Raw genomic sequence first — 16,157 nt, 5'->3', positions numbered from 1 at the left:
AATGCAGATGTTCCCAGAATTGTAGAAAGTTCTACTTGAGAGAAATAATCTGGCATATGTTTAAGTGTGTACCAGATGACACCAGTGAACACCGTACTGCTTGCTACCAAGTTAGGACATGACACCAGCATCACCCTCACTCTACTATACTGCCACCATCAAACACAAATCAACCATCTGGCAATCCTTACTTTTGCTGTCACCTGCTAGGCCAGGACGTTCTTCTTCTCACCAAAGCACTCCATTCCCAGCCCAATTCCAAACTGGGTCAGTGTTCATGAGTAAAAACATCTTATGCTCCTGACCAACCTGTCTTCACCTATTTTTGACTTGCTTTTCTCCAGACATTCATGCCATATATCTGGAAATTTATCTCTTGAAAAAAAAAAAACCATGTAATTCTGAACGATTTAATTCAAACATCTTAGCTCCGCCCACAGCTCCTTCCAGTTCTCCTGCTCATTAACATGGAATACACCTTTTTTCGTTTACTGGAGAAGAGTTTTTCCTCTCCTAATGTATCCTGATTATGGTTCTCACTCCCTCTATGCAGACCAACTTCTCCCTAACGTGCTCTCTCCTCATCTTGGTAAGGAATGTCTTATCACAGCTGGTTTTACTTCCTTTCTTAGGTAAATCCTGCTTTGCATACAGTGCTTCTACTATTTGTACACCATTATCTTTAAGCCTCCGTGTGTTTCCAAGATTGCAACTTTACCTTTGCCTATGCCCGGGCTACTTGTCTATAGAGAATATTTCACAAAGGCAGCCTTTAGTAGAATGGTGGTTCTAGCCTTTTAAATTAACCCAATCCTCAGTACTACCCTCATACACTTCTATGTTTCCATAAGCCGGTGGCTCTCAACCTTCCTAATGCTGGGGTCCTTTTTAATATAGTTCCTCAAGTTGTGGTGGGCCCCCAGCCGTAAACTTATTTTGTTGCTACCTCATGACTGTAATTTTGCTACTGTTATGATGCTATGTAATGTAAATTTCTGATACACAGAATCTCTGATAAGTGATCCCAAAGGTCATGGTTTGACTAATTAAAACAGCTTAATTTCTTCTGAAAAGAACTGAGGTTCACCAATTCATGAACACAAGTCAGCATGACTGTATTTTATTTGTCACCACCAACTCTGTGTATCAGGTGATACTCTCTGTCATCTGATATGAGAGCAGCCTTCTACATGAGTTTAAATTCTTACATTTCACTCTGCCCATTAACTCCTCTTTTCTGAATCATCAACACCTGTGTGTATACTTTTCTTTCTCAGTGAGATCAATACTACTAAGTGAAAAATATGACCAACAACGATAAGATGCTTAAACATACATTTGAGTACTAGTCAAATGAATTCACTGTTTAATAGGATAGTCATTTCATAAATTTATTAAAAAAAAAAAACTTGGGTTGGGGAAAGGGTCCAATGGTAGAGTTCTTGCTTAACATCTGCCCAAGGATTCCGCCTCTAAGGCTACAGAACAAGTCTGAAATAAACTGAGACATAGTCGCACAGTAGAACACTAATACAGACATGGAGGAGAGTAAGGAGTAAAGTAGGAAACAACAACACAAACACCTTATGCACAGAGAGCAAATCTGGAGAGCAGTAAAGAATGTGAGTCTACTAACATGAAGTTCAAAACACGCTCAAACCAGTTATTACTTATTAAGTAATGATCTCTAGAAAATATTCTGACAAGAATGGACCTTTGGGAGCAGAAAATTTGATGCATCTTTATTTTGGTAACAGCTATGAAAATGTTCAAATACATTAAAATTATAGCATCCACGTTTTTAGAATTTTATGTCCATTTACTCTCAATTAAAAGAAATATTGTAAGACTTCCATTGTCTAATTCTTTTGTTTATCTCTCATGTCCCATGGTAACATTTTACAGATAACACTAAAGTATTTAACTTTTTTAAAAAAAAAGAAGTGAGACTTTTATTTTCTTCTAACTCCTATAAACATCTATATGGAGTTATAAGATTGAGCTAACTTAACTCACTCTCTTTTATGTGTAGGAGTTTTACGCCCACATGTACATCTGTCCACCCCATGTGCACAGTGACAAGGAACAAGTCACAGATGACGGTTAAGCACCAGGTGGGTGCTGGGAATTGGACATTGACCCTGGGTCCTCAGTCCTTTGAAGAGTAGCCAGTGTTCTTAACAGGTAAGCAATCTTCCACAGCCCAACTTAAGTTTTTAGTAGATTACTATGGTGGTTTGAATATGAATGGCTCCCATAGGCTCATATATTTCAATGCTTACTTACATATATTTAAATGACTTTGTCATCAGGGTTAAGTGTGGCCTTGTTGGAGGAAGTGTGTCACTGGATGTGGGCTTTGAGGTTTCAATATATCATGTCAAGGCCCAAGTATCTCTCCTCTCTCTTCTCTCTCTCCTCCCCCTCCATGGATCATAATGCAGCTCTCAGCTACTGTTCCAGTGCCTGCCCACCTCCATCCTCTCTGTCACAATGATAATGGTCTAGCCCTCTGAAACTGTAAGCAAGCCTCCAATTAAATGTGTTCTTTTATAAGACCTGCCTTGGGGGCTGGAGAGATGGCTCAGTGGTTAAGAGCACCAACTGTTCTTCTGAAGGTCCTGAGTTCAAATCCCAGCAACCATATGGAGGCTCACAATCATCTGATACCCTCTTCTGGTCTGTCTGAAGACAGCTACAGTATACTTACATTTAATAATAATAAATAAATAATTTTTTTAAAAAGGGGGGGCTGGAGATATAGCTCAGTGGTTAAGAGCAGTGACTGCTCTTCCAGAGGTCCTGAGTTCAATTCCGAGCAACCACATGGTGGCTCATAACCATCTGTAATGGGATCTGATGCCCACTTCTGGTGTGTCTGAAGACAGTGACAGTGTACTTATATACATAAAATAAATAATTAAAAAAAAAAAGACCTGCCTTGGTCATGTTGTCCCTTCCCAGCAATAGAGCACTGACTAGTACAACTACCATGTCAGCACAGTAGCTTGAATATAACATACTTGCATTCTATTAAAAACAAAAGGCTATAGCATTGTCTTTACTGAAAAGATAATTTATAAAAGTATTCAATTTTTATACACTTTAGTTTAAATATATAATCCTAGAATTGTTTAATTATATCTGAATAAGTTCTGCTTTAAATAATAGAGATTTACCTTTTTATTATCATCCAATACAGTGTTCATACTCTCTATCCACAAAGTATCAATAGGGCCATCAAATATAACCCACTTCCGGTCAGGTGATTCTGCTAAGGCAAATTCTCTAAATGTGTTTGCCACAATACCATCAGTCCACTGAGGAAAGAAAGGAAAAGCTGAAAAACTTCCTTCATAAAATAAATTGAATTTATCTTTTAAAGCATAGAAATACTTCTAATTTCTTGCTTTAATATGCACTATTTATAGAAAAGAATATTATCTTGTAGATTACCTCATGAGACACTGGGTCAAACTGCCCAAAAAGTTGGCCCATAGTAATTGATTTGGGATTTACAGTCCTATACATGACCTTTTCTTCGTCTCCATAGTTGCGTTCATTCATAAGAGATAACGTGTCCGCCAGCACGTGCAGCACTTCTGTCTTGGCAGCAAAAGGCTCTCCTACCATCATGAAACTATGAGAGACAGAGTTATACGGGAATATGGGAACAATATGACCAATCAAATTATTTGTACCAGCATAGAAGGCATCATTCTGTGGTAATCACCATATATAATTTTTTAATCTCTAAAATGTTTCCTCTGATATGATGAAAATATACCTAACTTATAAGCTGATCCAGTCTACACTGAATTTTCCACATTCATAACACTCTCAAAGATAGCATATAATAGAATGTCTCTACATGACAGTAAAACTTTATTAGCTCTATATTCCTAGACTAAAAACCAAGACATGAGAAGAACTGTTTCTGATGCTTTCAGTGGCTCCGGTGATTACAAGTGCTCTTTGCCATACATTTCCAGACCTCCTCCTGGTACACAGGCCTCTTTGCCACTCTTGCAGAAACATCCGGTGTCTAATCCCAACCAGTGAGTCCTTCATGGTAGACAATTGCCAGTAAGGGAACTGACAGAGCTGTCTCCCTCCTTTCAGAATGGGATCCACAGTGTTGAGATGTGGCTAGGACAAACAGAGTTCTCCCTGCTAACCTCTAAATGGACATGCAGAAGCAATGAAAACTTAGCCTTTGCATTGTAAATGACAGTGTAGCTTAGCCCATCCTAGGGAAGAAAATTGAAGTATAATGCACTGGCTTAGAAGCTATGGCAAATTAACAGTTTCCAGAGGACAAATGATTGACCATTGTTATGCAGTGGTAGAATATTTGATGAGTTTAATCATTCAGATAAATTGGAAGACAGATAATCTATCTAATGGAGGAGGAAAGGGTAGTGAATGCAGCAATGTTAGGCACAATGGAAAGATGTCTCTGCATTTAACAAGAAACTGTAAAGATGGAGCACAGAGGAGATGAGGGACAGGTCTGTCTGCAAGTGGATGTGAGAAGAGAGGGAGCTCAGAAGTTCTGGAACCTGTAGGATTCTCATGCACATTGGCAAAATTTAGGAAAACTTCCAACAATGAAAACTTAGTATAGTATAAAGGATCAAATCAAGGATCAGGCTATTTTATCACAGTATTAAAATCTATGAAGGATTAATATGGTTCTCAGTATCGAAGCCCCTATCCTTTGGGAGTTCACCAGTAGATACCCCAAACCATGAGCACTATAGAAGTGAATGTAATACTATGTTCTTTCTTGCACATTCAAAACTACAATAAGGGCTAATTTATAAATTTGACATAGTAAAAGACGAACTAGCCATAAAGTAGGATAATTCTAATAATATACTTTGAAAAAGATTATATGACAGGCTCTCTCTCAAAATATGAAATTGTCCCTTTATATTTTCAGACTGCAGTTGATTGACTGTGGATAATTTCAGCATAGAAATGGAAACAGCAGGTAAGGGGAGCCACCATGGTCATTTCAGGAGGAAACAAGACTTGATGAAAACATGCTGGAGGTGTAGACTCTCCTAAGCCTGGCAGGGGTAAGGTTCCCACAAGGATTTAGAGAAATAAAACTGTACTTAGGGCAGATGGAGGATAAAACATATAAAAGCTGATTATAATTTTCAGAAGATGTTTACTGATTTCTACCTCCTGAGTCTGATCTAACAACATATACATGTGCTCAACCCTGGATGTGTGAGGATTGGCTTACTATTCCCTCATTTTAATATGTTTCAAATTTTATATAATACAAAGGTTTCTATTTTAACTTCTCAAAAATTGTGATTATTAGACCCTAATTTTCAGCAAACAGGAAATGGCTGGAACCATTCTTTAGTTATTAAAAATAACATTTTTGTTTCTTGTTACTATATGCATGTTGAGGAAAAAAGACCTTTCAAATGTTAAGTCAAGTCCTGTGGAAAACAGCTGATTAGAAAGACCCTCCCAAGAAACAAAACTCAAGCAGAGTTAGGTCTAAGATATTATAAAGAACATAAAGTTTACACACTTTAAGAGATCCTTTAAAAACAAAAATTTCGGGCTGGAGAGATGGCTCAGTAGTTAAGAGCACTGACTGCTCTTCCAGAGGTCCTGAGTTCAATTCCCAGCAACCATATGGTGGCTCACAACTATCTGTAATGGGATCTGATGCCCTCTTCTGGTGTGTCTGAAGATAAGAGTACAGTAAACTCACATTTAAAAAAAGAATAAAAAATTCATATATTATAAATACAAAATTACATATCCACCTTATAAAATAAGTTATATACACACAACGTTTATAGCTGCTTAGATGGCTCCCTATAAAGACAAGGCCCTAAAACTTATACTCCATTAGTTTCACAGTAAAACCATCTCTGAAAATGGGACTATTAGGTGCTCAAGTGGATTTCAGAACTGATGCCTAACAATGTAGGCTGTGTTTATTGTAGTTTCTGAGACAGGATCTTCATATATAGGCCAACCTGGCCTGGATTCAGGACCCTTCTGCCTTGATGCTCAAAGTAGGATTAGAGGTGTGCATGGCTCTCCCGATTCTTTGTTTTTGCTGTAAGCTACTGAGAAGAGAGGAGTTATTTGCTCCCTAGCCTTTTAATATAAAAAGTTTATTGCTTCTTTTCATTCTTCAGTTTAATTTAAAATAACATTAAACTATGACAGATAATATTCTTACCCATGTCGAACAATCATCATTTCATATGTCTGAATAATTTTTTCAAGAAAAAATTTAACAGGCTGAAGATTATGTGTTTGGCAGGTTTCATGTGCACATTCCAAAAACTCCTAAAATAAAACAAAAATGAAATATGTTTCTACAAAGTGCTATTATAAGTCATGTCATACAAAAGGAATTTTCAAATTAAAAAGAATAGAACTAAAATGCTTTTAATATAGCAATGTAAGTTATTAATGATCATATGTTTAAATAAGAACAATTCTTTTAATGGTGTTTGCCAAAATTCTATTTTTGGTTAAGAAACAAAAGAATATGCTAGATAACTCTTCATACCATAGCAACTAGGACTAAGCAGAGAAGCTAAAATATCAAAAATATAAAAGTTTAAGAACCATAAGGCACTGTAGATACAAATCATTCTGATGAAACTTAAGTTCGGAAATGGGTTAGTCTTTCCTGAGTGTCTTGTCTAGTTTTATGTCACCTCAACTTGACCCAAGCTATAGTCATGTAAGAGAAGGGACACCCACCAGGCCTAACAACTTGAGTTGAGTCCCTGAGAACCTCGTGCTGGACGGAGAGAACTGACTTCTGCAAGTTGTTCTCCAATCTCTACATGACCACTGTGGCATGCATGTGCACATGTGCATACACACATATACACATACATGAAATAAATAAATAAATATATTTTTTAAAAAAACAAGCAAACACAAGACCAAAGTATTTGCCATCTGTTTCATCTTATAGAACACTCACAGAGCAAAACCAAATGGATGAGAAAGATATGCTGTGAAAATAGAAATAAAAGAGTTGAGGTAGATATACTCATTTATAAATAGTAAATGAATATTTAGAAATAGTAAAAGGTTAAAAAGACAAAATAAGCTTAAAGCTGAAAACTATAAAAATATAAAAAAACAGAAAATAATAAAAAAATAATAAAACATAAAAAGTCTTCAACAATGACAAACAGGACAAATTTTCAAAAAACAAAACAAAACAAAACAAAACAAAATACCAAGGCAGTTATAAAAGTACACCCAGCACTGGGCACATAATGGTACACAGCAAACACTTAGGCTCTAAAGCAGGCATGGATTACAAGGCAGTGATAGTAAAGGAGGTTAACATTCTCCTCTCATTACTTTCCAGACAATCCAAACATCAAATCAATTAAGACACAAACCTGAATTACACTTCAGCCCAAGTGAAGCTAATAGATCTAAACATTCTTCCCAAATAACAATAGAATACAGATTCTTAGGTCTACAAAAGAAATTTACAAAATGGACCATATATTAAGCTACAAACTAAACCTTAACAGATTCAAAATAAAATCATACCAAGTATCTTTTAATTTTTTTCTATTCCAAATTTGATTTAAATTTTGTGTATTTTGATGGTCATAATCACAGGAGTTTTGCTAAATCTTTAAAAAACTAATATCAATGCTTCTCAAACTCTTCCAAAATTCTTTGAAAAATGAGGAATGACTCAAAGTCCCCCCCAAGACCATCCACACAGAATAAGGTCCCCAATTTAATAACAGTTTATAAATAATTGAGCCATCAATTGAATTTTTTTTGTACAGAGTAATTCTCATGGGTTCACTTACTTTGTAGTCGGCCTCAGGAAGCTTAATACCGGGAAATAAGTCACTAGTTATTCCATTAAATAAGGGTATGTCATGTGATAGAAACTTTGGTTCATTTACATCTTTAATTGATCGAAGAAGCTAAAATCACAAAAAGACAATGTAATTGCCTGCTCTAACATGTTTACTGCATACACACATACACACACACATACACACACACACACACACTCAGCCAAAAGTCAGTTTATTTTATATTGCTCCTAGAATCCCCACAATCAGAAACCAACACTTTACTTATCAAACCTAAAGGCCTATATACAAAGTATAAAGTACAATAAACAACCTAAAACTACCATTTCAATCTTACCTAAAAGACTTGGAGCAGCAACTCAGCTGTCTGTGTACAGTTGTTCTTGGTTATCTCACTTAAGGAGTTATCTTTCCAAGGTTTTCTCAATGCACATATGTAATTAATACTCACCAGTATGTCCTCATTTTCATTGGGGTATTTTAATTTTAGATTTCCAGCTGCCACTAACACGGCTTTCACTGCTCTCATTCCATAGTCATAATGAAACTGTGAGGACAGCTGCTCGGAGCACAGCCTGTAGGTCATCACTATCTTCACAGACAGAGGTTTTGCGTTCAGAAATCCATAGGAGTAGAGGGAGATTTCTGCGATGAGGGCATAGTTTGGAACCATCATAGCTACTGTTCTGAAAAGAACCTGAGGCATATAATAAATGAAGTACATTACTTACATAAAAGAGGCCATTTTCAAAGTGAAACAGATGCAGGATCAAAAGATGTGGATAGTCACGTTTTATAAACTATTTTTCCCAGCAGTAGTTACATGTTTTTGTGTACTTGATAGTTTGGGACTTCTAAAAATATTTTTGAAAGCTGGGCACAGAAGCATGAACGTGGAACACTGGCTACTCACAAGAGACTGACACAGGAGGATTACAAGTCCAGCGCCAGCCTTGGCGATTTAGTGAGACTATTTACTAAACTCAGTCTTGGGCAGCAGTTCAGTGGGAGAGGGCTTCTTTAGCACGTGTGACTCTGAGCCTCGGTGTCACCAAGCAAGAAGTGCTTGGAGCTTTACCTTTACCGCCTGGGAAAGGGACGAAGGCAATGATGGACAAACAAACTTACACTCCCAAATTACCTTCAGGTTGTCTGGCAATTCAGAACGTCCTGCATAGCCAGGATTCATGGTAATAGCTACAAAACAATTTGGATTGAGCTTAAGTTCTGTCCCTTCAAAAACAAACACTTCAAGTTTCTGCTGAATAGCTCTCTGAATGCAAAGAATCTGCTGCGCCACCACGGATAGTACTTCCAGTTCAATTCGATTGAATTCATCAAAGCAAGCCCAAGCTCCCGAAGAAGCCAATCCTTTGAAAAACTAAGGACATGGTAGGCAAATGGTTAATATTCTTGTTTTTGTTTGTTTGTTTGTTTTGTTTTTTTAAAGACATTTGACCTTCTAACTCCAAATTAAAATTAAGCTTTAAAAGCTCCAAGGATATCATCTTTACCACTAAAATTTTGCAAAGCTCAAGTAACACATAAACTACAACCCAGTACTATTAGCTCAGGAATTTGCCTCAGTGTGCCCAGGCAGGCCTAGCTGGAAGCCGGTGAAATTTGATAGTACTACCTTTCCCATTGCTAGATAGTCTAGCCCGTCGGAGCAATTGAACACTACACACTGCACAGCCAGAGCTTTAGCCAGGTCCTTGGTGGTTTCTGTTTTTCCTGTGCCTGCTGGCCCTTCCGGCGCACCTCCGAGGTTTAAATAGAAGGCACCTATCTGGATAAAAAAACAGTTTGTGTGAAAAGAATCTATGATTAACTAAAACCACAAATAAATAAACAAACTAGATAGCCATTGGCCAAATGAAGTTATTTGTATTTGTAGCTTCAGGGAAGTCAGGTATTATTATATTGTTATCTCTCAGCACAGAACTTTTTGACTATACAATAGAAAGTTTAAAGGGTCTCCACAGCCAGTAATATGGAACAAAATCTCCTAGTTGTCTAATTCTCCCTTCAACAACAGAGCATCTAGCTCTGAGGGAGTAAAATTAACTCCAGATGGTTTTCTTCAGAAAGTAGATGTGGAGGACTAGGCAGAAGATAAGAAAAACATTCTCCAGATGGCTAGTTGTAAAGAGGGTAAACACCTGGCACAGTGGTACAATGGGTCTAGATTTGGAAGACAAACAAATGTGTCATCTATGATTTCTCTGGACTGTGCTCCTTAGTCTTGGTATGTTTTCCATTTTCTGCATCCCCAAAGAACTGCTTTGTATTTCTCTTACCACTACCATCCCTTTCCACTTTGTATTATAGTTGATATGAATTCTTCTTTTCAATTAATCAGTTTAAATTCAACAGTGTATGAATTTTTGCTCTAATAAATCATATGCACACAATCCTCACATCATCTGCTACTGGAGAACTCAACTTTACACTCTAACTGCTCGGCATTTAATGGGTTGCTGTTTCTTCACACTCCTCCTCAATTCCCAGAATGGGTTGACAGGTGCAGTAAATGAAAATGCACAAGGAAACTTAAATTTCAGATGAACGATGGATGATTTGTTAACAGTTCCCTTGCTTCCTTTTCATTATTTAGAGGACACTCACACACACACACACACACACACACACACACACACACACACACACACCCTATATCACAAACCATGTAATGATGCTTCAGTTAACAGTAGATGATGCCAATAACATACAACCTCTTCCTGTTGGCCATGAGAAACTAGTTGTGTGGGACATCTAGTTTTGCAAATGCATTTTTTTGGTATTTGCATGAGACACACTTTGCATGAGAATGTATCTCTATCCTTAAGTGACACAAGATACATGAGTATATTTTCAATCACTTGAAATTTAGATTTAACTAGAGGTCCTAGATCTATCATTATTGTGGACTATTAGTAGCTATACTTCTATATTCCCAGAGATAAGTTAATAAAAGAGGGGCCAGAGAGATGGCAAAGCAGGTAAAGGTGTTTGACACCACACCTGACCACCTGAGTTTACTCCCCAGGTTCCATAAGGTAGGAGAGAACAGACTCCTGAAAGTTGTTCTCTGACCTGGGCACAGACAGCACCCCACTCACACACACATACACACATCAACACTTGTAAAAATGTTTTAAACAAATGAGGATAGCCCATATTAAATTTGGAGAAGAAAATAAATTCTGTACCAAAAAATCATATTCAATGTACGAACAAAGTAACTTAAGTGCATACCAATGTTCTGTAACACCTGTCAGTTAAAGGTGTTATGACAAGTCGAGGTGAGTTACCAAGATACTCATAAGCATATTTGACATTGCAATTAATGATACGAACTCGAGCATTGTCATATTCCCAATAATAACGAAGTTGAGCGAGCCACTGGAAATCTGTGTCGTGGGAGACACCTAGAAAGAATGAAATAAAATCATTAAGTGAATATAATCTGAAAAGTAATTTTTTATTATCACAGCACTATTAAAATAATTCATGTTTTCAAATTAAAGAAAAGATCATTCACACATGATGGTGGTCTTGCCTTTAATCCCAGCAATCAGAGGCATCAGAGGCAGGCAGATCCTGTGAGTTCGAGGCTAGTCTAGTGCTCATAGCTACTTCCAGAACAGCCAGGGCCACACAGAGAAACACTGTCTCAAAAACAAACAAACAGAAAGAAAACAAAAGAGCATTCAAAAAGAAATCCTGTTAAGAAAAAAACTCATGTCTTGGTTTCTTAAACACTATCAATACTTTATATTTCGTATTAAAGAAACGGTCACCTACCCATTTCAATCATGTCCATGACAACATCTCTGGCGTGGACATCAATCGTAACCAAAGCCCCCAGTGTGATTCTGGTCTGCTTAGACAACTTCCCTCTCACCAGCTCCACAATGTCATTTAGTTGATACTGGAGTTCCTTGTAGTACTTCTTTAATCCCTACAAAATAGCAGCAGATTAATTGACACTACTCACACACACACACACACACACACACACACACACACACACACTCACACATACAGCTATGCCTAGAATACATATCTTACGTATATAGTTACTTATTTATGGAATAGCTTTGACTTCATAATCTATTTCAAAATATAAGTGAGTTACAGAGTAAATTTGTGTAGGCCTAGTAAAAATAACAAGCTTTCAAAAATGTTAATGCCACATATAGAAATTGCAAAGAAAAGTTAAGAAAACAAAGAAGTATGGAATGAGAAAAAGAATGCTGTTGTTTAAAATCAAATGATGCTTTACCTCTGTTCCACCACTTATGACTTCCTGTGTCTCGGATGTCCAGAACATTTGAGACACACAAAGAACAACCTGGCCAGGCCACTCTCTGACCCAGTCTTTTCTTGCAGATTCTGGGTAAGCCTGAATAATTAAAATAAATTTTTATGTTTAAAAGCTTACAAGAGAAAAGAGAGCTGTAAACATCTAATATTATTTAAATTCTTTTGCTGGTTAGTTGTCAAAGTTTTTGATGAAAAAACAAATTATTTCTATTATAAGGAAAATATAAAAATTTCATTAAACAGTTCGAAAAGTCATGTATAAAAAGGGTGAAGATTATGAAATGAGTTTATGCCTAAGTAGAGTTTATGAATGTACAAAGGCTTGAAAACAAGTCAAATACAATATACATTGATGCGAAATTTTAATTGAAAAGGAAACTTGCCGGCCGGTGAGATGGCTCAGCGGGTAAGAGCACTGACTGCCCTTCCTAAGGTCCTGAGTTTGTATCCCAGCAAGCATATGGTGGCTCACAACCACCCATAATGAGATCTGACACCCTCTTCTGGTGTGTCTGAAGACAGCTACAGTGTATTACTCCGGAGGGAGCTGGGCGGAGCGAGCAGAGCCAGAGCGAGCAGAGGTCCTGAGTTCAATTCCCAGCAGCTACATGATAGCTCAGGGCCATCTGTACAGCTACAGTGTACTCATACACATAAAATAAATAAATAAATCTTTAAAAAAAAAGAAAAGGAAAGGAAATTTGCTGGTTAATGTTGTCAACTTGGCAGAATCTAGAGTCACCAGGGAGACAGGCCTCTGGCATGACTATGGGGTATAACTTGATTAGGTTGATTCAAGAAGACCCATTTTAACTGCAGGTAGGACTATTCATTGGGCAGATGGCTCTGGTGTGTATAAAATAAAGAAAACAGCCTAGTCACTAGCAAGCCCTCATGACTCTCTTCTGGCTCTGGTTGTAGTGTGGCCAGCTGCTTTTGGCTCCTGCTGTTGGCCCTTGTCACAATGGACTATACCTTGAACTGTGAACTAAAATAAACACTTCCTTCCTTAGCTTGCCTGGACGAGGTTATTTTATCATAGCAACTTAGCAACTAAGACAGAGACCAAATCATATATTTAAAAGCTGGGCTAGTAGTTAGAATGTCTATGTCACGTACCCATAACTTTTTTAAAAACATATAATCAGGATATATGATTACATTTATTAAATTATATACACCTTAACAATCTATACATTTGAATTTGAAATATGTTTCTTTCTACTACTAATACTTTCATGTTTCAAAGTTTTAAATGTATTTTGGAACGAAGACTTAATAGTTTAAAAGTAGCTTGCCTTGATAACAAATGGTAACAGCAAATACAAACTATAAATAAAAAAACTTTATAGAATGAATTTTCAAGTTGATGCTAATGGAAATTATTCTTTTAAAATAACTCATTAAATATAAGAATATATATATTACTTATAAAATATTTCTTATTGAAATACTTAATAGCTATATTCAAATAACAAAGTAACATAAGTGGTAAGGAAAAGTAGTGATTGCCAGATGTGTGGCAGGTACATTTTCTATGCCAATGAAGGTATTACCTCATGGACAATGTTGATGCTTTCCTATGTGTTTTTGGTTTGTTTGGAATCATAGAAAAAAGAGAAAAAAAAAAGATTCAATTGCAAAAGCAATGATGCTGCAGAAAAAAAAAACCATCTCAAGAAAATGAGCTTTGGCTAGAAAGGTTGCTCAGTGGTAAAGAGTGTATAACACTCACTCTTCCAGAGGACCAGAGTTCCCAGCACCCATGTCTGGCAGCTCCCAACTGGTGGTAACTCCAGTTCCAGAGGGATGTGAGGTCTCTGGCCTCCATGGGCACTTGCACTGATGTGCACATTCTCTGACACAGAGACACATACATACTACACATAATTAAAATAAAAATTTTGAAAGAGAAGCTTCATAGGGCCCTTTAAGAGAAGGTCCCCAAAGAAGGAGCTAGAGAAAGGACCCAAGGAGCTGAAGGGTTTGCAGCCCTTTAGGACGGACAACAATATGAACTAACTAGTACCCTCAGAGCTCCCAGGGACTAAAACTCCAACCAAAGAGTACACATGGGGGGACTCATGGCTCCAGCAGCATGTGTATAGCAGAGGATGGCCAAGTCCATCATCAGTGGGAGGAAAAGACCTTGGTCCTGTGAAGGTTCTATGCCCCAGTGTAGGGGAATGCCAGGGCCAGTAAGCAGGAGGGGATGGGATGGTGAGCAGGGGGAGGGGGAAGGGAACAGGGGATTGTTTTAGTTTTAGTTTTGTTATTTTTTTTTCTTTTCTTTTTTGGAGGGTAACCTGGGAAAGGAGATATTGTAAATAAAGAAAACATCTAATTAAAAAAAAGAGAGAGAAGGCATCTCACTCATGGGGTGACTTCCTGGAAATTGGCTGCAAGGGCTTTACGATATTTTGATTAGCATTAAGTGAGGCACATAAAAGTATCCAGGTGCTATATTTCATTCAATTTATAATGTACTCATGCATGTTCATCTCATTTAGAATTTTAAAGCAGTTAAATCTCAAAAGCAACAAATGAAAATGTGTTTAGCACCATGTTTGAGAGAGTCTGGCCTATAGATCAGCAAATATTAAAGCACATGGCTGTTTGCCCACTAGAAATATGTAAGCAACACTGCAGTGTTCTGCTTGTTGTGCTTTAAAAAAGGTTTGATTTACTTATTTATTGTGGGGCTGGGGACATATGCCAAAGAGCAGGTGTGAAGATCGATAGGCAACACATGCGAATCAATCCCCTTCTCCCATCATATGGATTTCAGGGATACAACTCAAACTGTCAGGCTTGGCAGCAAGAGCCTTTACCTGGCTAGACATTTCTGTGGCTTTGTTGTTTTGTTTTGTTGAGATAGAGTTACTTTGTAGCCCAGGCTGAACTGGAACTGTGTAACCCAGGTTGGCTTCAAACTCTGGGCTGTATACCTTCCTCAGCTTCTCCAGTGCTGACAGTATAGTCGTGAGCTACATTTCAATTTTGATGTTTATAGATAAAATTCTGATCTTTCACAGCCTCCACAGACCTACTTCTCGAATTCCCTCAGAATAAATCTCACCTATATGCTCATGCCACAAACACTAAAGTAATTCTTCAGACCTTCTTCCTTCTCCCCTTTTACTGTACAATCAATTTAAGACCTGTTAAAATTGGATGCAAGTATATTTCTCTGAATAGCGTCTAAATTCCTCCATGTCTCCACCACTTGTCTAGTCAGCCCGTACAGCTATTGTCTAGGCTAATGCAGGGCATCTTAATTTGTCTTCCTGTTTTGATTGTTTACTAATCCATTCTTTATACCAGAGTCCTAGTGGTATAAAAATACAAACCAGATTATGACTTCCCCCCGATTAAAATACTCTTAACCTTCCTGTGTAAACAAAATGACTCCCTGCACATTTTCCTTTCCGCCTCCCTTGATCTTCATTCACTCTACTGCAGAGGCAGAGATCTTCTGACTGTGTTCACAGTCCTTCGACCTTTTTGTGTCTTGGGCCTTTACACAGGGTACCTGTATGTCCACTCTTTTTTTTTCTTTATATTTTTATTTTATTTTTTACTTATTAATCATTTTATTCATTTACATTTCAAATGATACCCCCTTCCCAGTTTCCCTTCCACAAATCTCCTATCCCATCACCCCTCCCCTTTGCCTCTATGAGGGTGTTCCCCCACCCACCCACTCCCACCTCACTGACCTAGCATTTCCCTACGCTGGGGCATCAAGCCTCCACAGGACCAAGGGCTTCCCCCATAAGGCTGCATATGCAGCTGGAGCCATGGGTCCCTCCTCTTTTCTTTTCTTTTCTTTTTGTTTTTTTTTGTTTTTTTGATTTTTTTTTCCATCTTTTTTTTAACTTTTATTGCATTATGATGAGAAACATTACATGATTTCAATTTATCTGAATTTGTTAACATTTAAAACATATTTTAAGTAAATAGAATTGAATC

The 16,157-nt window shown here is 37.4% G+C and overlaps 1 protein-coding gene across 2 annotated transcripts in view; it reads right to left on the bottom strand.

Moving 5' to 3' along the window:
• Positions 1 to 16,157, bottom strand: part of Dnah12 (dynein axonemal heavy chain 12) — a 154,161-nt gene that overhangs the window by 92,199 nt on the left and 45,805 nt on the right. For both annotated transcript variants that reach the window (XM_031361735.1, XM_031361736.1), the window contains exons 24-33: positions 12,145 to 12,264; positions 11,664 to 11,820; positions 11,115 to 11,287; positions 9,493 to 9,645; positions 8,998 to 9,237; positions 8,308 to 8,553; positions 7,845 to 7,964; positions 6,224 to 6,333; positions 3,457 to 3,640; positions 3,180 to 3,320 (exon numbers count right to left, since the gene is read on the bottom strand). In XM_031361735.1, the coding sequence (XP_031217595.1) occupies positions 3,180 to 3,320; positions 3,457 to 3,640; positions 6,224 to 6,333; positions 7,845 to 7,964; positions 8,308 to 8,553; positions 8,998 to 9,237; positions 9,493 to 9,645; positions 11,115 to 11,287; positions 11,664 to 11,820; positions 12,145 to 12,264 (1,644 nt within the window). The remainder of the gene's footprint in view (positions 1 to 3,179; positions 3,321 to 3,456; positions 3,641 to 6,223; positions 6,334 to 7,844; positions 7,965 to 8,307; positions 8,554 to 8,997; positions 9,238 to 9,492; positions 9,646 to 11,114; positions 11,288 to 11,663; positions 11,821 to 12,144; positions 12,265 to 16,157) is intronic.

Source organism: Mastomys coucha, unplaced genomic scaffold (genome assembly GCF_008632895.1).
Source record: "Mastomys coucha isolate ucsf_1 unplaced genomic scaffold, UCSF_Mcou_1 pScaffold9, whole genome shotgun sequence".
NCBI lineage: Eukaryota > Metazoa > Chordata > Mammalia > Rodentia > Muridae > Mastomys > Mastomys coucha.
This window is presented reverse-complemented; position numbering and strand designations above follow the sequence as displayed.